At 46.8% G+C, this 20,901-nt stretch overlaps 10 protein-coding genes across 12 annotated transcripts; 4 read left to right on the top strand and 6 right to left on the bottom strand.

The window, feature by feature from the left end:
* Positions 1–58: 58 nt before the first annotated feature.
* On the bottom strand, positions 59–1,723 carry LOC136197754 (uncharacterized). Its single transcript, XM_065987575.1, has 2 exons — positions 1,657–1,723; positions 59–1,607 (listed from the first exon to the last, which is right to left on the bottom strand). Exons 1-2 carry the CDS (start codon positions 1,685–1,687, stop codon positions 187–189), a joined length of 1,452 nt encoding a protein of 483 aa, XP_065843647.1. The 5' UTR covers positions 1,688–1,723; the 3' UTR covers positions 59–186.
* Positions 1,708–4,124, top strand: LOC136197760 (protein ABHD13-like). Of its 2 annotated transcripts, XR_010672582.1 has the most exons (6): positions 1,708–2,387; positions 2,507–2,612; positions 2,674–2,778; positions 2,844–2,951; positions 3,014–3,402; positions 3,462–3,549. XR_010672582.1 is itself a non-coding variant. In XM_065987582.1 (5 exons), the coding sequence occupies exons 1-5, from the start codon at positions 1,732–1,734 to the stop codon at positions 3,092–3,094; spliced, it is 1,056 nt and encodes a 351-aa protein (XP_065843654.1). In that variant the 5' UTR covers positions 1,708–1,731; the 3' UTR covers positions 3,095–4,124. The 2 variants fall into 2 exon arrangements, 1 of the variants encoding a protein (XP_065843654.1); XM_065987582.1 differs by having other exon boundaries at positions 3,014–4,124.
* LOC136197749 (uncharacterized) lies at positions 3,068–5,385 on the bottom strand. Of its 2 annotated transcripts, none has more exons than XM_065987568.1 (4): positions 5,023–5,385; positions 4,853–4,966; positions 3,861–4,718; positions 3,068–3,787 (listed from the first exon to the last, which is right to left on the bottom strand). In XM_065987568.1, the coding sequence occupies exons 1-4, from the start codon at positions 5,321–5,323 to the stop codon at positions 3,162–3,164; spliced, it is 1,899 nt and encodes a 632-aa protein (XP_065843640.1). In that variant the 5' UTR covers positions 5,324–5,385; the 3' UTR covers positions 3,068–3,161. The 2 variants fall into 2 exon arrangements, with proteins under 2 accessions (XP_065843640.1, XP_065843642.1); XM_065987570.1 differs by having other exon boundaries at positions 3,068–3,658.
* Positions 5,386–6,029: 644 nt separating this feature from the next.
* LOC136197750 (uncharacterized) lies at positions 6,030–8,057 on the bottom strand. Its single transcript, XM_065987571.1, has one exon. It carries the CDS (start codon positions 8,046–8,048, stop codon positions 6,183–6,185), a length of 1,866 nt encoding a protein of 621 aa, XP_065843643.1. The 5' UTR covers positions 8,049–8,057; the 3' UTR covers positions 6,030–6,182.
* On the top strand, positions 7,606–11,402 carry LOC136197747 (prolyl endopeptidase-like). Its single transcript, XM_065987566.1, has 21 exons — positions 7,606–8,314; positions 8,367–8,462; positions 8,516–8,684; positions 8,740–8,841; positions 8,890–8,952; positions 9,000–9,079; positions 9,133–9,248; positions 9,313–9,362; positions 9,417–9,512; positions 9,566–9,670; positions 9,731–9,835; positions 9,884–9,964; positions 10,020–10,133; positions 10,187–10,335; positions 10,389–10,505; positions 10,555–10,650; positions 10,712–10,759; positions 10,807–10,860; positions 10,917–11,073; positions 11,123–11,191; positions 11,238–11,402. Exons 1-21 carry the CDS (start codon positions 8,115–8,117, stop codon positions 11,301–11,303), a joined length of 2,133 nt encoding a protein of 710 aa, XP_065843638.1. The 5' UTR covers positions 7,606–8,114; the 3' UTR covers positions 11,304–11,402.
* Positions 11,403–12,238: 836 nt separating this feature from the next.
* LOC136197761 (tRNA-splicing endonuclease subunit Sen34-like) lies at positions 12,239–13,482 on the bottom strand. Its single transcript, XM_065987583.1, has 7 exons — positions 13,418–13,482; positions 13,231–13,368; positions 13,079–13,176; positions 12,814–13,021; positions 12,688–12,758; positions 12,538–12,631; positions 12,239–12,485 (listed from the first exon to the last, which is right to left on the bottom strand). The coding sequence occupies exons 1-7, from the start codon at positions 13,467–13,469 to the stop codon at positions 12,298–12,300; spliced, it is 849 nt and encodes a 282-aa protein (XP_065843655.1). The 5' UTR covers positions 13,470–13,482; the 3' UTR covers positions 12,239–12,297.
* A 31-nt stretch (positions 13,483–13,513) lies between these two features.
* On the top strand, positions 13,514–17,252 carry LOC136197745 (DNA replication licensing factor MCM3-like). The gene is made up of 24 exons (XM_065987565.1): positions 13,514–13,637; positions 13,690–13,802; positions 13,856–13,895; positions 13,951–14,033; positions 14,091–14,176; positions 14,234–14,364; positions 14,415–14,489; positions 14,536–14,619; positions 14,672–14,860; positions 14,920–15,050; positions 15,103–15,159; positions 15,210–15,307; positions 15,351–15,424; positions 15,483–15,617; positions 15,670–15,759; positions 15,815–15,899; positions 15,949–16,084; positions 16,136–16,202; positions 16,255–16,344; positions 16,389–16,478; positions 16,527–16,577; positions 16,625–16,784; positions 16,842–16,887; positions 16,942–17,252. The coding sequence occupies exons 1-24, from the start codon at positions 13,575–13,577 to the stop codon at positions 17,126–17,128; spliced, it is 2,361 nt and encodes a 786-aa protein (XP_065843637.1). The 5' UTR covers positions 13,514–13,574; the 3' UTR covers positions 17,129–17,252.
* LOC136197766 (uncharacterized) lies at positions 17,089–18,049 on the bottom strand. The gene is made up of 5 exons (XM_065987589.1): positions 17,929–18,049; positions 17,752–17,874; positions 17,644–17,698; positions 17,495–17,587; positions 17,089–17,438 (listed from the first exon to the last, which is right to left on the bottom strand). The coding sequence occupies exons 1-5, from the start codon at positions 17,974–17,976 to the stop codon at positions 17,182–17,184; spliced, it is 576 nt and encodes a 191-aa protein (XP_065843661.1). The 5' UTR covers positions 17,977–18,049; the 3' UTR covers positions 17,089–17,181.
* Positions 17,737–19,541, top strand: LOC136197758 (solute carrier family 22 member 18-like). The gene is made up of 7 exons (XM_065987578.1): positions 17,737–17,924; positions 18,000–18,423; positions 18,475–18,513; positions 18,566–18,787; positions 18,834–18,991; positions 19,037–19,135; positions 19,195–19,541. The coding sequence occupies exons 2-7, from the start codon at positions 18,048–18,050 to the stop codon at positions 19,474–19,476; spliced, it is 1,176 nt and encodes a 391-aa protein (XP_065843650.1). The 5' UTR covers positions 17,737–17,924; positions 18,000–18,047; the 3' UTR covers positions 19,477–19,541.
* On the bottom strand, positions 19,474–20,871 carry LOC136197770 (patj homolog). Its single transcript, XM_065987593.1, has 2 exons — positions 20,215–20,871; positions 19,474–20,057 (listed from the first exon to the last, which is right to left on the bottom strand). The coding sequence occupies exons 1-2, from the start codon at positions 20,831–20,833 to the stop codon at positions 19,591–19,593; spliced, it is 1,086 nt and encodes a 361-aa protein (XP_065843665.1). The 5' UTR covers positions 20,834–20,871; the 3' UTR covers positions 19,474–19,590.
* Positions 20,872–20,901: the final 30 nt, after the last annotated feature.

The following is a 20,901-nucleotide window of genomic DNA, read 5'->3' as shown; positions in this document are numbered from 1 at the left end:
GCCCGCCCATGCAGTGGACAATTCATTCTAATCTTTCATTCAATATTCACGTAAGAAGAATTTTCTAGCTGCTCAGCACACCATTATCACACGTAGAAGTCTATTCAAGAGCAACACCAACAGAAAATAATTTTTTAATCAAAGATTACACAAAATTGCACATATACGTCTCAGAGTATACTATAGTTAGCTCGACGACAGGCTCTCTATTTCCTCAAGTAGCTGACTGTCGAGATTCGCAAACCTTTCGTCTCGACGAAAGGCCTCGACATTTTTGGCAACAAATTTCACGTAAACGTCTCTGAGATCTTGAAAGCCGTATGTATCAGCGAGGGAGAGATAGTCGAGAGCGGTTCTACGTGAACGTCTTTTCGCCAAATAATCAACGCAGAAATCGCGAAGAGTTGCAATGAGAAAGCGATCTGCCAATATCAATATATCTGGCACAATATCGCTATACTTTCGAACTTCCAAGCGCCCCGTGACGAGAAACATGATGACAGCGTAGAACGATTCGTACGTGGTGTCTTGAATGGCAACTTCGCCCTTTGAAGACTCTCTCCAACTCAAAGAAAACATGGTCTTGAAATAGTCGCTTCGAACGGAGAGAATTTTAGCGTTGACTCTAAGGCGTTTTTCTGCAACCAAAAATATGACGTCGCCTTGAGGCAGACCGTCTTCGCCGTCGACAAATTTTGCAAGGTCATTCGGCAGCGCAGTGTCGTAAAATGACTGCGGTGCTATTTTCACCTTACGAACAGCAGCAGTGTCGTTAAAGTAGATATATCCCGACTTGGCATCGTAGAGCAATTGACGAGGAGTATCTAGCGAGGCTATTGCACCCAGTCCATCAGACTTTCCAGAATAACCACGACCACACAAAGCTGTCGTTTCACCTGATAATGCTGCAATCTTGAAGATCGTATCGTTCCCCGTAAAATAGACATTTTCATCCTCATCCACAGCAACACCTTCAACATGGCTGTAGCGTCTAGTAGTAAGAGTTTCAACTTCATTATTGCTGATTCTTCGTAACACCGACGTATCAGCCACGTACACCGAATCGTCTGTTCCTACAGATAATTGACTCGGAACACCGAATTTTGCTTCAAGACAACCCGCCAATGTGCAAACGTGTTTCCCAACCTTAATTTCGCGCACCTTCTGTCCGAACCAGCAAGACACCAAGATGCTTCCATCTTCTCTCACCGCAATTCCCCGTGGGTAGCTAAATGAGGCATCTGTCAGAAGACATGTTGATGAGTCTCGTTCTTTATCGTCTCCGTTGCCAGCCACTGTAGTAACTTCTCTATCGCTCAGCCTTATTCTTCTGATGCGGTGATTGTCGCAATCGCAAAGGTAGAGACTAGACTCTGACCGAGCAAGGCCCAGGGGACGGCGAAATCTCGCTTCGTCCCACGAACCGTCTCGATAGCCACCCTTTCCAGAGGCACCGGCGTAAATCTCGGCATTTCCAGACGAAGAATCGACTCTCCAAAGGCAGTGTCTGTTAGAATCCGCAACACAAATCGCGCCGTCATCTAATAGTGCAATTCCCCAAAGATTCACGAATAATTTAGAGCGACTAATAGTCGATACATATCCAACTAAAAAATCGCTTTAAGAGTGCGTATAAGCAGAGGTCGAGGTTCTCACCGGCCTCGTGGGGCTCTCCCATGTGGGACATAGCGCGTGCTTCTACGCAAATCTGCGCATTGCGACGACAGTAGGATGTATCGTCCTTCGGACCATCACATGGGCTTCAGCGCCGTCCAGTCGGTGAGCAAACTCGTCCTGTACACAGTCCAACACTTCTGGCGCGCCTGCAGCGCGGCGATTCTAACTCTCCTCCTCTGCTACTGGCTCTACGGCGGCGTCCTCATCTTCATCCTCCTATGTCTCGCCGTCTGCGGCGCTTTCTACCACTACCAAGACGTCCTCCTCTACTATCCCGAACAACCGGAATCGGCGCGCGTCTTCGTTCAGACGCCCAACACCGTGGGACTCCCCTACGAGAACGTTTTTCTCGAAACCGACGACGGCGTTCGCATAACGGGCTACTTCGTTCCCCAGTCGCTCGATCGGCGTCGCGAAGCGCCGACGATGCTCTACTTTCACGGCAACGCCGGCAATATAGGACATCGATTGAATAACGTTCAGGCAATCTATTCCTATTGCGGATGCAATGTCTTGCTCTTGGAGTATCGTGGCTATGGGAAGAGCGAGGGAAGTCCGAGCGAGAACGGGATGAGATTGGATGCCAAGGCGGCGATGGATTATCTGCTCAATCGCGAGGACGTCGACTCGAAGAAGATTATCGTTTTTGGGAGATCGTTGGGCGGTGCCGTTGCAATCGATTTGGCGTCCGATTTGAATTATATGAAGAAGTAAGATTTGGGGGGGAAGGGGGTCAAATATTTACTATAGGATTAATTATTTAATTAAATTTATGCTTTTCAAACCTGTCTGTATATTGAGTGAGTGTTCCACGTTTATTGTGTGCTAGGATTTTTGTCTTGATTGTGGAGAATACCTTTACAAGTATTCCCATGATGGCTACGCAGATTGTGCCCGGACTGGAGAAGCTTCCGGTCATCTGCTACCGAAATCAGGTATGTCAGGCGTTAGGAACAGATAGAGAGAGAAAGTCTTATACTAAATCGCCTTGTTTAGTATTTGAATATTCGGAAAATTCGCATCGTGCAAGTTCCCACGCTCTTTCTGTCTGGTCTCTCCGATCAGATGATTCCGTCGAGAATGATGGCAGAACTCTTTCAGGTACATATAGGCATCTCTCGCACACACACACAAGAAAAAGAAAACCGCATCTATCACTTCCCCAGGCGTGCAACGCTCCTCTGAAGCACATCGAACGATTCGAACACGGTACCCACAACGGAACGTGGCAGTGTTCCGGCTACTACGAAGCAATCAACCGATTCCTCAGTCACGTAATGAGAGGAAACAGGCCGAGACTCAACTTCGATTAAGGGGACCCCTCTCCCATCCTTAGATACAGCAGAGTTCCCTAGCGACGCACGTCGACCAGGACTACATTCGCACCGCACAGCAAGAGACAGGCACGGTCATATAAAAAAGGTTTTGTATTGAAACGTAGAACGGTAGCAATATAAAATCGCTTAGATTAAAAAGTGAACGTTTCAGTAGCCTCGAGTGAACTTGACTACCTTCTTAGGCGTCGCCACCCCGTCCAATAGACACGATTCGGCTATTTCGCCGAACGACGCGGCTATCGCGTCGACTTGGTCTTCGAGTTTGAAGTGTTCGACGAACGTCACGTGGGGAGATCGCTTGGATGTTTCTCGCTCATCGGCAAAAGAGTCCTGCACAAAATCCTTTATCCAATTTTCTCGTTTCGCGATTTCGATCGTCTCCGAGTCGGTAACGAAGCCGCTGCCGAAATTGAGTACGAGCGGTTTTTTCTCTTTGCATTCGGCTAGAATCGTTCCGCTCAGGAGTCCGTCCGTCGATTGGGTGCTCGGTAGAAGACCGACGAGGTAGTCGACTTCTTTTAGAAGCGTCGGTAATTGGTCGACGGTGACGCGACGATCGACGGTCGCTATTCGCTCCGATTCGTCGTCGGGCCGTCGCACCAAAGCCCAGACGACCATACCGAGACTCTTACACACTCGAGCAACTAGAAAAACCAAGACATAATAAAAGGTCAGTATATATATGTATGTATATATCTTTAGGTACAGCCCTTTAACTAGAAGCTCCCTAGGCCGATGCACTACTCTATCCGTACAGGGGATACAGCATAAGCCTACGTAGAGTATACGCTTATATAGGGAGTCGTGACTCATATATAAGAGAGACATTCTCTCCCCTGTACTTACCCTCCCGTCCCGCTTCCCCGAGACCGAGAATCCCCACCGAGACGACGTCCAACGGCCTATACTCGCCCTCGACCCATCCGCGACGACAATTCCGCTCTCGATCGAACACGTGCGAGAGCGTGAACTCGGCGACGAGCGCGGCGAAAAAGCGTCCGGGTCGCGTGAGCACGAAATGGGGTCGAGCGACGCCGCGCGCCTCGTCGTCCAACTCCTCGCGTCGTCGCTTCGCCTCGCCGAGTCGCTCGGTCGCTTCGCGTATCTGCGCGGGAAGCGGCTCGCGCATGACCATGAGCGAGGCGAAGCGAACGACGACGTCGAGCCACTTGTAGAGCATCGCGCTCGCCGGACTCGCCTGCAATTGAATCTGATACGTGCGTCGTTTCAGCTTCTTCATGTGATGATCGAGCACGTGGCGGAGAAACTTCGCGTCGATTTCGGCGAAACTGTCGAAATTTTGTAATTTTTCGACGAAATTCGGCTTCGTCGTTTCGCGACATATTTCCGCCCACGACATGTCGTAGCCGCGTCCGGGCGTCGGTCGCTTGCCGGCGTACGCTTTCCATTTTCGTTTGAGTATGATGATTATTGGCTCGAGACATTGGCGCACCGATTCGTGCGGATCCAATAGGGTGAGATTGATGTCCTTGATGAAGCGTTCGGTGAGAGATTGGACGGCGGCGCGAGCCGATTCGAGGCTCGGCGGCGTCTGGGCGAGAGTGTCGCGATATTCGACGCGCAGACGGGCGAGTTCTTCGTCCAAGCGCGCGATTTCTGCTTCGACGTCGGCGCGCTCTTGGCGGTGTTCGACCGAGCGCTGATCGAGTCGTTTGGACCAATATTGGAGAATAGGCTTTGCCACTGAAGGAAAAAGAAAAGAAGAGTTTTGTCCATATCCTATATATGTACAGTAGTACATACTATATAATTAATTGATTAATTTTGATTAAACATTTATTCATTATTTGCTGCATTTTAGATTTTTTGTTTTCTACCTGGCGACGTTACGTGCAGCCATTTGAGTTTCCTCATCTTGAAAACAATTGGTGCAATGAGATTGGGATCGGCGAGTACGTGCACGGCATTCTGCACCATTTCGGTCAACACACCTTCTCGCAGACAGTAAACACGGCCTGCTAAGTGACGTATATCTATGTCCTCTTACCGTCTTTCTCTTCAGGATCAACGTTACGCACGTCCAACGGCAAGTCGATCGTCCTCAACTCCTCCGCGAGCCCGGGCAATTTGCTATAGACGTACACGACCAAGGTGTCGCCGTCGGGCCATTTGATCTGATAGAGCGTCGTCGCCGCTTTTTGCATGTGAGCTAGGCGAATTCCAGCTCGCGTGACAATCCCCGCCGGACCCCACTTCGATTTGGAGCCGATCGGCGGCAAGGCGTGCGTTCGCGAAATGCGAGGCTTCGCCTTTCGAGCTACTGGCTTCTTGCGGCGACTTTCCTCCATGGGGAGAAGCCTAACGTTTTTTGCAGCTAGGGGCGACGTGACGTCACGGCTTCTCTTCTTACAGCTATCCGGGCGCTGTTACGCTGACGCATTTTCTTGTGTACTGTATGCGCCGTTTTCTTGCGTCGACGGCGTCCACTTTGGCGTCGAGCTTGCGAAAAATTCCAGCGCGTCTACTGTCTGGAGTCATCGACGCTCCTTCGTTTGTGGATCGTCTAATCGGAGCTCTGTGGATCTGTCTCGTCGTACTTGGCACCGCAGTGATTCTAAACTACGTCTTTTCAGCGAGCCTATGGCGTTATCTTGGAGATGTCGTACGGGGAAGAGCTTACGCATCGGCTAGAAGTTTCCGCTACTTTTTTGCGGAAATTCCACGTAACCTATGGATCAAATTAACGTCGAAGCGACGTCGTAAAAAAATCGACGTTGTCGATGATGATGAAGACGCCACTGTTTGTATTGTGTGCTTGGAGAATAAGAAAAGAGTCTTACTGTATCCCTGCAAGCATCTTTGCTTGTGCAAAGACTGTAGTAAGAGCGTCACCGACCAGTGTCCAGTTTGCAGAACTCAGATTGACAAGAGAGACGAGATATTTATATAGGGGAGAAAAGCTGCTGTTGGACTTTTGGTGTTCTGTGGCAGTGCAACTGTGAGTCCCCCTGTCTTTTGTACAGTCTGCTCCGTCATCGAGTCGAAAACTAGCAAATGGCATACATTTATTTTAAAATTGATCTTAGGAGTTTGTTCTATTGACTAACTTCTTCTATGCAGTGAAAAATATACAAGGACAGCAGTCTTGGGAAAACAATTGTACTACAATCGGGAATCTAAAAGCAAAGGTGCTGCAATATATCTATTTTACATAATCGTTTCTAGTTTCTTTCTAATGTCTGCAGTCTGCCTATCATAACTCTTCACTAGCTCCTTCATTTCGCCTTTCAACGCTTCTTCGTTGCCGTAAAGCCGCTCTATTGTCTCCTCCAATTCGAAATGAAAATCGTTGTCATCCTCCAAACGAGCAATCGTTTCTCGATCTTCTTCAGAAATAGCACCAAACTCTTCTCCCTCATCATCGTCGTCTTCAGGAACTCGTATACCTCTCTCGAGTTTCGATTGGACTTCTTCGGATTTGGGTGCAAACGCGCTTCTTAGCCAACCGTCAACGGCGCTGCTGAATCGGCCCTCGATCATCACATCCACAATCGTCCCCACACGAGTCAAGAAACTCTGAAACTCTCCTTTCTCGCTATACTCGTTCACCGTCGCCTGCCACGTCGAACGGGCGACCTTGACGGCAAACGAATATCGTCCGCGAAGAAAACGCGAACTCGGCGGCCGAGCCGAGTGGGGAATCGTGCCGTGGAATATTGCCACTCGACCGTACGCCGGTCTCACCTGGGCAACGAGCTCGGCTCCCTCTTCCTCGCGATCGTAGAAGGCCGTCTCGCCGAGATCGTCCGCCGTCCAATTGGGAGACAGATAGAGAAGAAACGTCCACTGATCGTCCGTTTGGAGACAGTCCAAGTGAATGCGCGTGTGATCGGCGGCGCGGATTAGATTGCACGAGACGTCGTAGGGAAACCAGCCGTCGTGACCGCCGGAGACGTAGCGAGCCACTTGCCGAATTTTCAGCCAATACGTCGTGCGAACGAAATCCTGCACGGAGTAACCGGTGATCCATTGGACGTTGTCACTGTCCCACTCTAGGCCATCTTGATAGAGATATCTGCCATGGGATATGATGTGAGAGCGAAGTTGATCAAGCTCGTCTTTGCTGAAGAGATCGTCAAAGACGATGATGCCCTTCTTTTCTGACGTCATATATCGATTGATTTCGTATTCGGCTACGTTCATCTCGCCGACACTCGACTTCGACTCATCGTCGGAAAAAGGAAATCCTCGCGCAAAGCCGGCCTTGTATTGGTCGTCAAGACGACGGCGTCGCAACTCCCATTCGACGGCCAAGCTCACGTTACGCGTCCATCGCACGAAAAGCATCCGTTGCCCCCGACGAACATTCACGCTCGGCGGCCGACTCAAATAGGGAACGGTGGAGTCCCAGACGACGAGACGACCTCGATGCGGTTTGACTGGCGCAACGATTTCCATGTCCTCGTCGAAGAGCAACAAGTCTCCATAGTCGTTCTTTCGCCAGCCGTCCTTCAAGTATATCACCGTGGAATACTCTTCTCCGATTGCGACGTCATTTTCGCGGGCGTGGGCGTGCACGTGCGTGTTATCCAATCGTCGCACGAGTTTGGACGTGACGTCAAACGGATAGAACATGACGTCGGTGCGGCGCGCCGTTGATTGGACGGCTTGGCGCGTGACGTGGCCTATGCGAGAGCGCGCGAACGCGAGCGCGTCGAACGACGATTCCCACGGTATGTTATCGTTCGTCGACGCCGCTTCGTCGCTCGCCGAATCGGGATAGACGAAGCGCCACCAGCCGTGCGATGCGACGTAGAATTCGAGCGCCCAAATGGAGGCGCTTTCGTAAAGGGAGTCGTAAACGCCGATTTGGCGACCGCCCGTCGTTTCGTAGTGCTTCGAGTCGATCGTTTCGATCGGTTTATCGGCGTGGAGAGCGACGGCGGCGAGAAATGCGACCGAATCGAGGGTCGACGACGCGTTCGAAGCGAAAATCGCGCGATTTGTCGCCTCGTAGTCGTCGGCGTTCGTTGCTCGAATGGAAAGGAGAAGGACAGAGAAGAAGAAGAGCATTTGCTTATGTTTACGTCCGGGAGAACTCCTAAGAGATTTTCCCCTTCCCGGATAGTCCACTGAAAAATGTCTTCTGCCTGGAGGTATCCGCGCGTTCGACGCGACGAAATGTCTCGCGATGACTATCACGGTACGATTGTCAACGATCCGTATCGCTGGCTGGAGGATCCGGACGCCGACGAAACGAAATCGTTCGTCGAAGCGCAGAACGCACTCACAAAGCCATTCATCGCCGAATCGGAACTAAGAGATCGCTATCATGCAAGGCAGGGAAGATTTAGTCAGAAATCCGGCCGGAATTTTGATTGACGTGCGCAGAATGACCGAATTGTACGACTATCCCAAATACGGATGTCCATTCAAACGTGGCAATAAATACTATTATTACAAGAACACGGGCCTTCAGAATCAATAGTATTAAACGGAATATGATAAATATGAGAATTCTTGGATTTTATTTTATTTAGCGTTATGTATTGGCAAGACGACTTGAAGTCAGAGGGAAGCGTTTTCTTAGATCCCAACGAATGGTCAGAGGATGGAACGATCGCCTTGAAAGGAAAAGCGTTTTCAGAAGACGGAAGCCTATTGGCATATGGAAAGAGCTCAAGCGGATCTGACTGGCTAGACATTCACGTACAGACTTCTTTATATTTTATAGAGTTTTTCTAATTATTGGGTCCTTGGCTAGGTTCTCAAGGTGGATAGTCGCGAGGAAATGACCGATGTCTTGACTCAAGTTAAGTTCACATCCATGGCTTGGACACACGACAACAAGGGATTCTTTTACAACGTAATTCATCATTATATATGAATAAAGTTTCATACTCTGCTATTATAGAGGTATCCGGAGGCGGGAGTGAATGCGGACGGAACGGAAACAGATATTAATCTCAATCAGAAAGTATAGAAATAGCCCTCGGTTAAGAAATTAGATAATTAATAGTGTAGTTGTACTACCACGTGATTGGAACTGACCAAAAGGAAGACGTACTCTGTTGCGAGTTTCCAGATAATCCTAAATGGATGATGTATGCGAAGACTCGCTCCTTGTGCGATATCAGTGGCGAGGTTTTTTGTGTAGTGGCGCTGAAGTGACGGATGATGGCCAGTATCTTGTACTGACCGTCTGCGAGGGATGCGATCCAGTGAATCGATTGTATTACTGTGATCTGAGTCAGTTACCTAACGGTATCAATGGTAAGAAGAATATGTACATGCATGCATGCACACGCTAGATAGTCATACATTATATTGATTTTAGGCTTGCTTCCCTATGTCAAGTTAGTTGACAATTTTGACGCTGAATATGAGGTCTTAGACACTGTGTCTAGCTGTGTGCGTTACTGTAAGATTTCGCCTGTTTAGTACATTGCCAATAATGGAACTTTGTTCACGTTTAAAACGAATTTGAAATCGCCTCGATACAAGTTGATCAACATTGACATCAGTGCTCCAGAAATGGTTTGCAGTTATACGTATATAGCCCTATGTATAGGTGGAGAAAGTGTCTTCAGGAAAAATGGACTGATCTTGTAGAAGAACACGAGAAGGACGTTCTAAATTGGGCTGCCTGCGTCAACAAAGATTTTCTAGTCTTGTGCTATCTTCATGACGTCAAGGTAGAGAGAGGCTCTTGTACGTATGATACGTATACAGAACGTGTTGTCTTTCTCAATTAGAGCGTTTTGCATTTGCACCATTTGAATACTGGTGCAAGGTGTTTGACGTTTCCTCTCGACATTGGCACCATTTGTGGATTTAGTGGACGCAGAAAATCGACGGAAGTAATAGAAGAAAAAACTCTTTTTCGTAGAAAATTCTTTTCTATATAGGTATTTTATCATTTTACTTCCTTTCTGACGCCCGGCATTATTTACCATTGCGATTTGACTAAAGAAACGTTGGAACCAACCGTAATAGTCTACTGAAAAAAAATTGCAGAGGGACACAAGGGAATTCATTTTCTAGGTCTTTCGACAAATTGAAGTGAAAGGTTTTGACGCTTCGAAATTCGAAACCAACCAGGTATTCTACGAAACCAAAGACAAGACGGCAATCCCAATGTTCATTGTACACAAAAAAGTAGAGTTTATACGTAATTAAATAAATGAATCGGTTAAAACGATGACGTATAGAATCTCAATTTGGATAGAAGCCATCCGTGTTATCTCTATGGATACGGCGGCTTCAACGTTTCCATCACACCCTCGTTCAGCACGTCGAGATTGATATTCATTCAAAACATGGGCGGCGTACTGGCCATACCAAATATCCGCGGAGGAGGGCAAGTCTCAGACGTAGAATAGGATAGAGAGAGAGAGAGAAGTCTTATTATAGAGAGTATGGGGAAGACTGGCATCAAGCCGGCATGCTCGGAAAGAAACAGAATGTCTTTGATGATTTTCACGCAGCAGCTGAGTTTGTCGTTGAGAAAGGATATACGACGTCGAAAAAGTGCGTTAAATATTGGCAGGGGAATTTTTTAAAATAAAATTTGTATTAGATTGGTCATTTGCGGGGGCTCGAACGGGGGTCTTTTGGTCGGTGCGTGTGCCAATCAGAGACCAGAATTGTACAAGTGTGTCGTTGCTCATGTCGGGTATTAGTTAAAAATTAATTTAGCAGCGCACTTGCTTGTCAGTAGAACGTCTTATATATAGGGTAATGGATATGCTGAAATTTCACAAGTTTACGATCGGTCACGCATGGTCAGTTTGCCGCAGTGATGACACCAATTTTTATTTATTAATTATAGGACGACTGACTACGGTTGCTCGGACAAGAAGGAAGAATTCGAATGGCTTATAAAGTAGTGTCTAATATATAGAGTTATTAAATCGCGATAGCTTATACTTTTTGCTAAAGATACTCTCCTCTGCACAACGTGAAAGTTCCTCCCGGGGACGTTCAGTATCCTGCTACACTGTTGCTGACTGGGGATCACGACGATCGCGTTGTTCCATTGCACTCTTTGAAATTTGCCTCTGAACTTCAGTATGTTTTAGGCGCTGAACCAAAGCAGGTCAGATATTCATACTGCTGTAGTAAAACGTTTGGATTTTTTGTTGTAGACGAATCCGCTTATGATCCTCGTTGATACAAAATCAGGTCATGGAGCTGGGAAGCCGACTGGCAAAATCGTATGGGATCTATGCTCGTTTTGTGCGTTTCTAATTATTTTTTTAGATTAATGAAACCTCCGATATATATGGTTTCATTGCCCGCATATTGGACATTGCGTGGATTGAATAATTTCGAGTCAAGTGAACCTTCGTAAGCGCGCTACTACAGGCTGGTGCACGTGATTCAATGCTATTCGCCTATCGCGCATAACTCGATTAGCTCCTAGCAGCCCTGTGATTGGCCAGCGCTCTGTAGCCCGCGCACTTGAATTGCTACTCCACTCGAGCGCCCGCCGCGTTTGCCGCGCTCGCGACCGAGCATGAACCTCGCCGACGACGTCGAGAGCGACAGGGATGGCGTCAAGAAGACGTCGCTTTCGCGAGCGACGCCGTTGGCGTCGATCGCGAACACGTTCGACTTCCTGACGCCTCCGTGGAGCGACGTGAAGCGTCCGAAGAGTCCCGCGCCTTTCGGCGAACCACCGAAAGAGGGTTTCTTGGACTGGGGCTGTCTCCTAACGCCGCCCGAAGGAAGAAACGCGGAGTCCGACCCCATATCGAGACTCCCGTATGTCGTTCTCGACTCTTTGCTGCAATATCTCGAGCCAGTCGACATCATTCGCTTTGCGAGCGTCTGCAAGACGTGGAAAAGGGTCGTGGAAGCCAATAAGAAAGCTCGATCAAGATGCAGGGAATATTTACGAAGTATTGATCCGGTAAATTCAAAAATTGAAAAAAATCCAAAGTATTCATTTTGATGTTTTCGTTGTAAGGAGAATTTTCGAAGAGACGCTCCTTTCGAAGAAGTTTCTCCAATTCCACTACCAAAACTAGAATTCCTATATCCAAACGGAATCGAAAACAATATCATAATGTGTCCTCGCTGTGCGTTTTCGGCCGTTCGATCACGTGACCAACCACGCGGTCAATGTACAGAATGTAATTACGATTTTTGTGCCCATTGTTTTCAATGGTGGTCGAAGCGCCACAAGTGCGGACAAAGGAGCGGGGAAAGTGCAAAAGGCAAAGTGGGATCGCGCGAAAGCAAGAAGCGATTAAAGCGACTATAAATAATTTATTAATCCTTAATCCTTTCATCGTCACGTAATTAATTATTATGTCTTTTATACTATCCCCGTCCATTGGGCGGAAACGTAGACGGGGTTTCCTTTGGGATCGATTGAGCAATAGAGTGCATTCTTCTTCACTTTCGTTCCTAAGCGACCGGACGAAATGACGTCGAAACACGTCATGGACTCGCTCCATTGCTTCACTATGGCGACGTAGTGAGAATGAACCAAAGTGGGATCCGCTGTAGTTTTAAAAATTAATAATTATTTAATATTTTATTTGTTTTCGCTTGCCTGGATAAATGAGGTAGTCGCCGCCGAATTTGGCTCCGCTTGCTATGTAGTAGTCCTTTTCCCAGAGATCCTTGAATATGGAATATTTGAGTATCTATAGTATAAGGGTCTGGTTTTTAGTAGAGACGCTTTATGATATCTATGAGTCACTTCTTGCTCTTTTGATGGGTATGTCCATTCTGGACATGACGTCAGACTGTTGAGTGACGCAAATGGATCAGCTACATTATTTAGATTACATGTGACTATAGACTGTACATTTATTAGAGTTCCCACCTTTTGTTATCTTTATTGTTGGATTGTAGCAAGGTTGTGGTGGCGCTGGTTTGGCTTCCTTGTCGAGTTTTGGTTGCTTTGGCTTGGGTTCTTCCGACGCGTCTTCCTCTTCCTTCTTTTTCTGTTTCTTACTCTTCTTTTTGGGCTCTATTTTTCCACTCAAATAATCGGCTTTGATTTGCTCTCGTTGCCCTTTAACCAGTACTTCCTATTATGTACAGTATACTGTAATGTATAAAAAAACTACGTGGTATTTATTAGTAACCTGTGTTTTAGTACTATCTTGACGCTCTTTCTCAAACAAGTCGATTTGAGCCTGAGACATCGTTTGAGGCTCTCTATAGCTTCTCAATCTAATAATTTCTAAATAAATAATTTTTTGAATCCGCCTCGAGAAAGAGAGGCTGAAATGCACACTTTTTTCTTGCAGTAGTGTAGCCTGCTCTGGCATTAGCAAAAGAGGCAAGCCAAGACAGAGATTCTGTTGACTATTTCGAGGCAGGGAACCGATGGGTGTGCCAACAATACGAAAGTCCTTTCGTAGTGTCGTAGCGTCTGCAGATATTGACGTACAGAAACATGCAGGAGAAATTTTAATCTTTACCGTCCGCATTCCACACCAAAGCTTGCCCATTGCTCACGTAAACATCGAGCATTTCGACAGCAACGCACGCTACGATGCGACTAGTCCGGGCCACCTAGTGCGCCTTATAAGGTCACCTTCTTGGCGCCATATCGCCGGTTTTCGCGGTTTTCCTACTATGGACGTGGATCAGGAGTCTAGATCAATTCAGCGCGAATATCTCGACTTTCTCGATGACGAGGTTTGCAGCCGAAGCCAACTTCACGTCGCGTTCTACAGTTTCGATCGCACAGCGAGACGATTCGACGTCAAGCAACAAAGTAAAGGAGATGATTCGCAAAGGCGAGAACCGAGTAATCATCAACATCAACGATCTACGTCGAAAAAATCCGAAACGCGCCGCCCGGTAAACGAGATTCCTCGAGAGGGACCTCATCTTTAATAGCCTCTTGTCTGTAGACTTCTAGACGAAGCCGTAGACGAAATTATTCCATTCCAAGTAAGCCATTCGTCTTCGGAGAAGCGATTTCTTATTTCTTTCGTCCACGAAACAGCGAGCCCTTCACGATTTCGTCAGTTCGACGGACGCCGTCTACGCGAAACAATTCGAAGAATTCTTCGTCGGATTCGAAGGAAGGTCAATTAATTTAAAAAATATTTTTAAAAAATACGGCACCGTAACCTTATTTGGCAGTTTTGGAAAAAATCACACGACGCCTCGATCACTCGTTTCGAGCTATTTGGGAAGTCTCGTGTGCGTGGAAGGAATTGTGACGAAATGTACGAGGATGTCCTTTGGTTGGATATATATAATCTTTATATATATATCTTTGCCAGGCTCGCTGGTTCGACCCAAGGTCGTCAAGAGTGTTCACTATTGCCCTGCAACGAAAAAGACGATGGAACGACGTTATACTGATCTGACGTCATTGGACGCTTTTCCTAGCACTTCGGCATACCCAACCAAGGTTGATTTAATCCCGCAATTAGCGCTGATACTGGAATGCGTTATAAATAGGATGATGAGGGACATCCACTTCAAACTGAATACGGACTCTCTATATATCAAGATAATCAATCATTTAGCATACAGGTAAAGAAATAGCAAAAGTATGAGATTTTTTTCTATTGAATATTAGGAAATGCCGGAGAAGGCTCCAGCTGGTCAGTTGCCTCGTTCTGTTGACATTGTTGCCGATGGAGATATGGTAGACAAATGCAAAGTGAGAAGACACTATAACCAATAATTTAAAGTATTAATTGATATATCCTTAGCCGGGTGATCGTATTCAAGTGATTGGCATCTATCGATGTCTTCCCGGAAAACGAGGGGGCTACACTTCAGGCTCATTTCGAAGCATCGTCTTGGCGAACAATATCCGCGTTATGACAAAGGAAGTCACTCCTCTTCTCACCGCTGATGACGTGGCGAAAATAAGACAATTCAGTCGTCAGACGAAATTTGTAAATTGCTACTTAGTCTATAGGGGAAAAATGAAAAGGGGGGATACGTCTCTATGTAGAATCCGTTTGATATGTTGGCCAAGTCATTGGCTCCTTCAATTCACGGACACGACTATATAAAGAAAGCGGTCCTATGCATGCTTGTTGGAGGAGTGGAGAAGATTCTGGATAACGGGACGAGACTCAGAGGGTATAGAGAGAAAACGTTCATATATCTATATGTATCCTTTTTTTTCTATTAGCGATATTAATATTTTGCTCATTGGCGATCCTTCTACTGCCAAGTCTCAGATGCTACGGTTTTGCAGCACTTATACGTTTAAATAAAAATCTGATTACTGATGTTTAGATATGTGCTACACACAGCACCAAGAGCTGTTGCAACGACGGGTCGAGGCTCCACGGGCGTTGGACTCACCGCTGCCGTGACAACCGACAAAGATTCCGGTACGTAAAGATAAAGAATAGTAATTGACTAATGTATAATTAGGAGAAAGAAGCCTGGAAGCGGGTGCCATGGTTTTAGCAGATCGTGGCGTTGTTTGCATTGATGAATTCGACAAAGTTCATACTAATCGATTAATAAATGATTAGAGGACTCCTAATCCTGGCCTCTTTTTAGATGAGTGATATAGATAGAACTGCAATTCATGAGGTGATGGAACAGGGACAAGTTACCATAGCAAAAGCGGGCATCCACGCCAAACTCAATGCCAGATGCTCGGTATTGGCTGCAGCGAATCCCGTATACGGAAGAGTGAGAGGCAATAATCAGATTAAAAATCAATAATAGCAATTTTTTAATTAAGTACGACGAGTATAAGCCTCCAATGGATAATATTGGGCTTCAAGATTCTCTACTGTCTCGCTTCGATCTTATCTTTATTGTCTTAGATGAGGTGGGGGTATATATACATACATATATATGATGTAGAAAGGAGCTGTTTCTATAAGATGGATGCTGAGCGAGACCGAGCCATATCCGAACACGTGGTGAGAATGCATAGATATCGAGCTCCGGGAGAACAAGATGGAGAAGGTGGATGTCAAATCTTAATAGTCTTCAATTATTTATTGCTTTTTTTCAGCTTTGCCTATTGCCTTTGGTTCAGACGTCCTAACCACTATGGATATAGATGGGGGGCAGTCGGAAAGTGATGGCAAATCTTCAATTTTTGAAAAGTATGATCCGGTATTTCACGGCAAGAAATCATCTGCAAAAAAGCGAGTTAATATAAGTTAATTGTGACGTAGAGAATAATATGTGACGAGTAGATTTGGTACTAAAATTGTGGCTATGAATTTTCTGAAGAAATTTGTCCACGTTGTGAAACTTATGAAAGTATGATAGATGGTATATAGTAGATACTGATATGAACATCAATACTCTTTAGCCTCGGTTGACTCGAGAGGCTTGCGATCTGATAGCCGCTGAATATTCAAAATTGAGAGCCCAAGACACAACGGGAACAAACAAAGCGAAGGTACGAGGAGATTTAATAGATACATGAATAATTAATTTCTCAAGACGCAACCGGTCACTGCGAGGACTTTGGAAACGATGATACGATTTTCTACAGCGCACGCTAAAGTCAGGACGTCAAAAACAATAACAGAGGCGAGAGAGTCTAATTAGGAATTTTATTTAGTAATATCTCTGCCTTAGGTTGATGCAAAGTTTGCTATAGAAATGATCAATTTTGCCTACTTCAAAAAAGCACGAAATCCAGACCATTTATGCTAAATCATTTATTTCTTTGCTAGGTTGCAGTGAAAGAGACTTCTCTCAATGATAGCGAAGGTGAGGAGGGGGAAGAGGAGGAAGAGGAGGAAAGAGAAGGCGAAGAAGAGAGTGAGGAGACCCAAGAATCGCGTCGTAGATCAAGCAGAAGAAGGGGTGCAATCTCGGGGGAACAAAGCGAAGGTAGAAATGAAATAGATACAGTGTATCAACACGTATAGATCTCGATTAATTCCGAAGAGTTTCCACCTGCCAAAAGAACAAGGCCGGACATTTCAGATGACAGGCAAATCCATAAAAAAGATAATCAATTAAATACGTAATATTGGGGGTCATATAGATTGGCTCTATTCCGGAGTCTCGTCTTTCAACTTTTCTCCACGGAGCACTCTCAAAGCGTTTCCATGGATACCCTCAAAGCGAAAGTGGAAAACGACTTCGATGACGTCGAAATGCAAGCTGCTCTTTCAGCCATGCAAGACGCAAATCAACTCATGGTAGCAGACGACACCGTGTTTCTCATATAAAAAACACACACCGAACCACGCCCACACTCATTATTACTATTAGTTTATTAGTTTCATCTACTGTGTTCTGTGTACATGTCTGTGTCTTTGGGATCGTTCTGTCCTGGATCGGGTTGGATCACAATTTCGTTGTCTTGACGACCGTCGCTAAGTTTTTTCTCCGTTGTAATTGCTGGCTGCTTGGGTAGGTATTTTTCCTTTAGTCTGTCGTAGAACCTTTTGGCTGGAACGTAGGCTAAATTGGGAAAGCAAATTCCCGCCGTCACACTCGCTCCGACGACTGGAAACAAAATGCGACGAGAACGTGATCCTTATATAGAAGACGCATATTGAGGTTTAAATTAAAAAGTATATTAGATTATTTACTTCCTGCTAGTGTGAACCCAATTGCTGCTGCCAATGAAACAGCAGCTGCTTTGGGAACTAGATCCTTCTCAGCTTTTATTACCGCAGAATATTCTATAGTTAATTAATTAATTAATCAATTAATTAATTAACTAATAAAGGTATTCTGCCTTTTATAACTGCTTTTGCTTTGTTGTAGCGTGCTCTAACGGTCGACGTTCTTTCCTAGAGTGAGAGTGTCACGCTAAATAGAAGCCCCGTTTTTTTCGGATTCTCACCTTTATGACGTCGTTTGCGGCCCATATTTGACGTCGAACAGCTGCAATCTGTTCTTCGAAGGCACTGCGTGGTCGAATTTCATACGGTTCGGTCGCTTTCGCGGGCGGATCGTAGATATCGAGCTGGACGAGTCAAAATCGAGCTCAAAGGCAACCGTGAACGTCGGAATAACGTACTTCGGATACTTGAAGACGCTTTCCAGACTCCTTCTGAACAATAATCATCGTTTTTCCTTCGGTTTTCGCAGGAATACGGGACGGTGCGGTGAAAGAGAACTCCCGGATTGTTTCCGAAGATGCGTCGAACGACGCTCGAAACGAGGCCCAGCTCGACTCCAGAAAGTCAAGACGGCAATCAATCGGAATGCAAAACGGGCGCGAATCACTGGAAAATGATTCTGGCCACTCATTTCGTCGTCTTTCTCTCTTCTCTGCTCTATTGGAGTCACGTGACCACTGAAATCGACTCAAACTGGCTTCGAATCGGGACGGCGTCGATTCAAATCGTCTCCGCCGCACTCTTCGGTCGCTTCAGCGACACAATGACTCCGAAATTCGCTCTCGTCGCGTCGATCGCCGTCGCACTTCTCGGTCACATGATCGAAGCCCTAGCAACGAAAGAAGCGACAATTGCATCGATTCTAATAACGTCGTCGAGTGATCCACTATTAGGTAATCCGGGACCTCCATAGGCAACGCATTTGGATTTGAAATTTTCCCCAGGAGGTCTCATAGTTCTTTCTTTCCTGACGTCACAGAAAGGTAATTGCTATTCTAATCATTTCCTACGAGAATCCATAGGAGGGAATATTAGATAGACTGGTTCACGTTGGTCGTCTGATGATGTCATATGGAATTGGCATGTTTTCCGGTCCCCTCATTGGCCACTGGCTGGCAAGCCAATCACGTGATCATTTTCTCGTCGTTCTGTCCTTCCTGGCATATCTTTGTCTTCTTTTTCCCATTGCCATCAAATATCTCGGATCTCCCTCCCCTAATAGAACTCATGGTAGCAATAGCAAAGTATCTGATACAGGTATCTACAGCTCACTTGCGTTGCGTGACGTCATAACCTCGTATAGCTATTTCTCTTTTCGTTCTTCTTCTCGTTCAATTTTTAACCCAATTTCCGCTGAGTGCTTTGCACTCCGCTCTTCCTCTCGTCGCTAAGCAACGTTTTGGAGTCAACGACGACGATGACGTGAGATTCGTCCCGGCGCTAGAACATCTTCTAGTTGCAGTACGAATATTTAAATAGCGAATATGACGTCATAGCAATTTTCAGGTCACCCAAGGGGTTCTCATTGGCCCTATAGGGCGCTTTTCCCAACAGAAGATCATTCGGTGGTCTCTCATAGCAACAGGCCTAGCCTTTTTTATCACGGTGATAAGAAAAGTTGGCGCGCACTCTTTTCAATGCTATGTGTACCTGTCTATACGTAGATATTCATCCCCAATATGGTTGCTTTATACACGTGCTTGACCTTGATTCTTCTTCCCGGCACTCTGTTTGTAATCACCGTGATGTCTCTTTTATCAAAACGCCAAACGTCGGCGGGAACGGCTCTCGGCCTTTCGGCATCAATAAACGCTCTCATTCAACTCTTGTCCCCATTCGGGGGGCCCTTTTTGTACGATACGTTTGGCTACGCGTCGTTCGGCGTGATAGGCTTGACTGCGTCTATTTTCGGAGTGATTAGTTTGCGTCACGCGATCGCCGAATAATTTCTCAAACTTTTATTGGTGCACGAAATTAATTAATTATCAATTAAATTCTCCTACTCTTCGAACGTCAGTCAATCGAGCGCGCGTGCACTCAGCGCACACATCACATCATCATCAGTCGCCTCTCTTCGCTCTGCCCCCGCTCTGCCATTTCAATTCCGCGTAATTGACCTTGTCCTCCGACGTCTCGTCGTCGTCTCCCCTAGCCCGAACGGGATGCGGCGAAGGCCGCGGCGAGTGTCCCCCGCTATGCGCGTCCCCATCCGAATCGTCGTCGGTGCTGAACGCGCCCGCTTGATCGCCGACGCCCAGGCTTTCGAGAAGAGGAAGCGAGGGGGGACAAGCGAAGGGATTTCGAAAGGGGACCTTTTCGCTCTCCTTCACCTGTTCGGCCGTCTTGTCGTAGTCGATTTGCGCGTAGTCGACGGGCGGGGCGTCCGGATCGATGGGCGGACGAGACGTCGACGTCATCGGACGAATCGTCGCTATGAAAACGGTGGGCGCGTCTTTGAGAATTTTTACTATGTCGTCCATGTTGAGACCGGCGAGCGAACTTCCGTGTATCTCGAGTATCTGATCACCTAAGTGAAAAAAAGAAATGATACATATTCTAACACGTGCGTGATAAATTATTAACTATTCACTAAGCACGTGCAAACTAATTTTTTTCGCGCTCTAGCTTCCTTGTCCACACCCCCGCACGCCTGTCAGAAGGAAGCACTAATTACCAGTTCTTACCGGGTTTCAAGACGCCCGTCTGCGCAATGGGCCCGTCTGGAACGACTCGATTGACGAGAACGGGGCCCCCGCAAATCTTGATCGTGCATCCGATGCTGCCGCCTTCCTTGACGAGCGTAACGCGCTTCAAATGCGAATCCAAGCGTCGAAAACTCTTTCGCAAGTCGCTCGTCTCCTCCTCGCGATCTTCCTTCTCTTTCGCCGCCTTGATCGCTTCCATCCACTCGTCGCGCTCGCTTTCCGTTGGCGCGGCGAGCAGGAGTCGCTGTCGATACGTCGACGCTTCGACGAGAAACGCGTACGGTCGTTTTTTGTCGGCGACGTACGATATTTTCGTTATCGTCGAAAGAAAGACGCGATCGCGCGATCGTACGGGTAGAGGCGTCTTCGATGACGATTGCGACGGCGGCGGTTGCGGCGGCGGTTGCGGCGGCGGCGGCGGCGGCGTTCCCGACGATTGGTCGCTCAGGGTCAGGGAGCGCATGTCCTCGCCTTTGAAATAACAGAGCATCTGAGGACTTAGGACGAAGAAGCGCGGGTTCCAGCGCTTGCGGAAACGGCCGCCGTATTTGTCGAGTACACCCTCTTTCAAGGTGAGGATTTTTCGCTTGCCCGACATCTCTCCTATTCTTCGGTGTCGGGTCTGCGAGTGTACTGCGCTTTACCCTTGGCATATAATTTGCTACA

Source organism: Oscarella lobularis, chromosome 18 (assembly GCF_947507565.1).
Source record: "Oscarella lobularis chromosome 18, ooOscLobu1.1, whole genome shotgun sequence".
Lineage (NCBI taxonomy): Eukaryota > Metazoa > Porifera > Homoscleromorpha > Homosclerophorida > Oscarellidae > Oscarella > Oscarella lobularis.
The sequence above is the reverse complement of the archived record's forward strand: the minus strand, read 5'-3'. Positions and strand labels throughout refer to the sequence as shown.

Coding starts and splice junctions, on each gene's coding strand:
- LOC136197754 (XM_065987575.1), bottom strand. CDS start 1,687: ATGTCCCACATGGGAGAGCCCCACGAGGCCG. Junction 1,608..1,656: donor GGGAGAGCCCCACGAGGCCG/GTGAGAACCTCG, acceptor GCGATTTTTTAG/TTGGATATGTATCGACTATT.
- LOC136197760 (XM_065987582.1), top strand. CDS start 1,732: ATGTATCGTCCTTCGGACCATCACATGGGCTTCAGCGCCGTCCAGTCG. Junction 2,388..2,506: donor GATTTGAATTATATGAAGAA/GTAAGATTTGGG, acceptor ATTGTGTGCTAG/GATTTTTGTCTTGATTGTGG. Junction 2,779..2,843: donor TGATGGCAGAACTCTTTCAG/GTACATATAGGC, acceptor TCACTTCCCCAG/GCGTGCAACGCTCCTCTGAA.
- LOC136197749 (XM_065987568.1), bottom strand. CDS start 5,323: ATGGAGGAAAGTCGCCGCAAGAAGCCAGTAGCTCGAAAGGCGAAGCCT. Junction 4,967..5,022: donor TGATCCTGAAGAGAAAGACG/GTAAGAGGACAT, acceptor GTCTGCGAGAAG/GTGTGTTGACCGAAATGGTG. Junction 3,788..3,860: donor CGGGGAAGCGGGACGGGAGG/GTAAGTACAGGG, acceptor TACTCTACGTAG/GCTTATGCTGTATCCCCTGT.
- LOC136197750 (XM_065987571.1), bottom strand. CDS start 8,048: ATGCTCTTCTTCTTCTCTGTCCTTCTCCTTTCCATTCGAGCAACGAAC.
- LOC136197747 (XM_065987566.1), top strand. CDS start 8,115: ATGTCTTCTGCCTGGAGGTATCCGCGCGTTCGACGCGACGAAATGTCT. Junction 9,965..10,019: donor AAGAAACGTTGGAACCAACC/GTAATAGTCTAC, acceptor TTCATTTTCTAG/GTCTTTCGACAAATTGAAGT. Junction 11,074..11,122: donor TAGGCGCTGAACCAAAGCAG/GTCAGATATTCA, acceptor TTTTTGTTGTAG/ACGAATCCGCTTATGATCCT.
- LOC136197761 (XM_065987583.1), bottom strand. CDS start 13,469: ATGCTCGATGTTTACGTGAGCAATGGGCAAGCTTTGGTGTGGAATGCG. Junction 13,022..13,078: donor AAGATAGTACTAAAACACAG/GTTACTAATAAA, acceptor TGTACATAATAG/GAAGTACTGGTTAAAGGGCA. Junction 12,632..12,687: donor ACCCATCAAAAGAGCAAGAA/GTGACTCATAGA, acceptor CTTATACTATAG/ATACTCAAATATTCCATATT.
- LOC136197745 (XM_065987565.1), top strand. CDS start 13,575: ATGGACGTGGATCAGGAGTCTAGATCAATTCAGCGCGAATATCTCGAC. Junction 13,896..13,950: donor ACGAAATTATTCCATTCCAA/GTAAGCCATTCG, acceptor TCCACGAAACAG/CGAGCCCTTCACGATTTCGT. Junction 15,425..15,482: donor GCATTGATGAATTCGACAAA/GTTCATACTAAT, acceptor GCCTCTTTTTAG/ATGAGTGATATAGATAGAAC.
- LOC136197766 (XM_065987589.1), bottom strand. CDS start 17,976: ATGATTATTGTTCAGAAGGAGTCTGGAAAGCGTCTTCAAGTATCCGAA. Junction 17,588..17,643: donor AGCAAAAGCAGTTATAAAAG/GCAGAATACCTT, acceptor AATTAACTATAG/AATATTCTGCGGTAATAAAA. Junction 17,439..17,494: donor TGGGTTCACACTAGCAGGAA/GTAAATAATCTA, acceptor CTTCTATATAAG/GATCACGTTCTCGTCGCATT.
- LOC136197758 (XM_065987578.1), top strand. CDS start 18,048: ATGCGTCGAACGACGCTCGAAACGAGGCCCAGCTCGACTCCAGAAAGT. Junction 18,788..18,833: donor TAGCAAAGTATCTGATACAG/GTATCTACAGCT, acceptor AACCTCGTATAG/CTATTTCTCTTTTCGTTCTT. Junction 18,992..19,036: donor TAGAACATCTTCTAGTTGCA/GTACGAATATTT, acceptor AGCAATTTTCAG/GTCACCCAAGGGGTTCTCAT.
- LOC136197770 (XM_065987593.1), bottom strand. CDS start 20,833: ATGTCGGGCAAGCGAAAAATCCTCACCTTGAAAGAGGGTGTACTCGAC. Junction 20,058..20,214: donor GACGGGCGTCTTGAAACCCG/GTAAGAACTGGT, acceptor TTTTTCACTTAG/GTGATCAGATACTCGAGATA.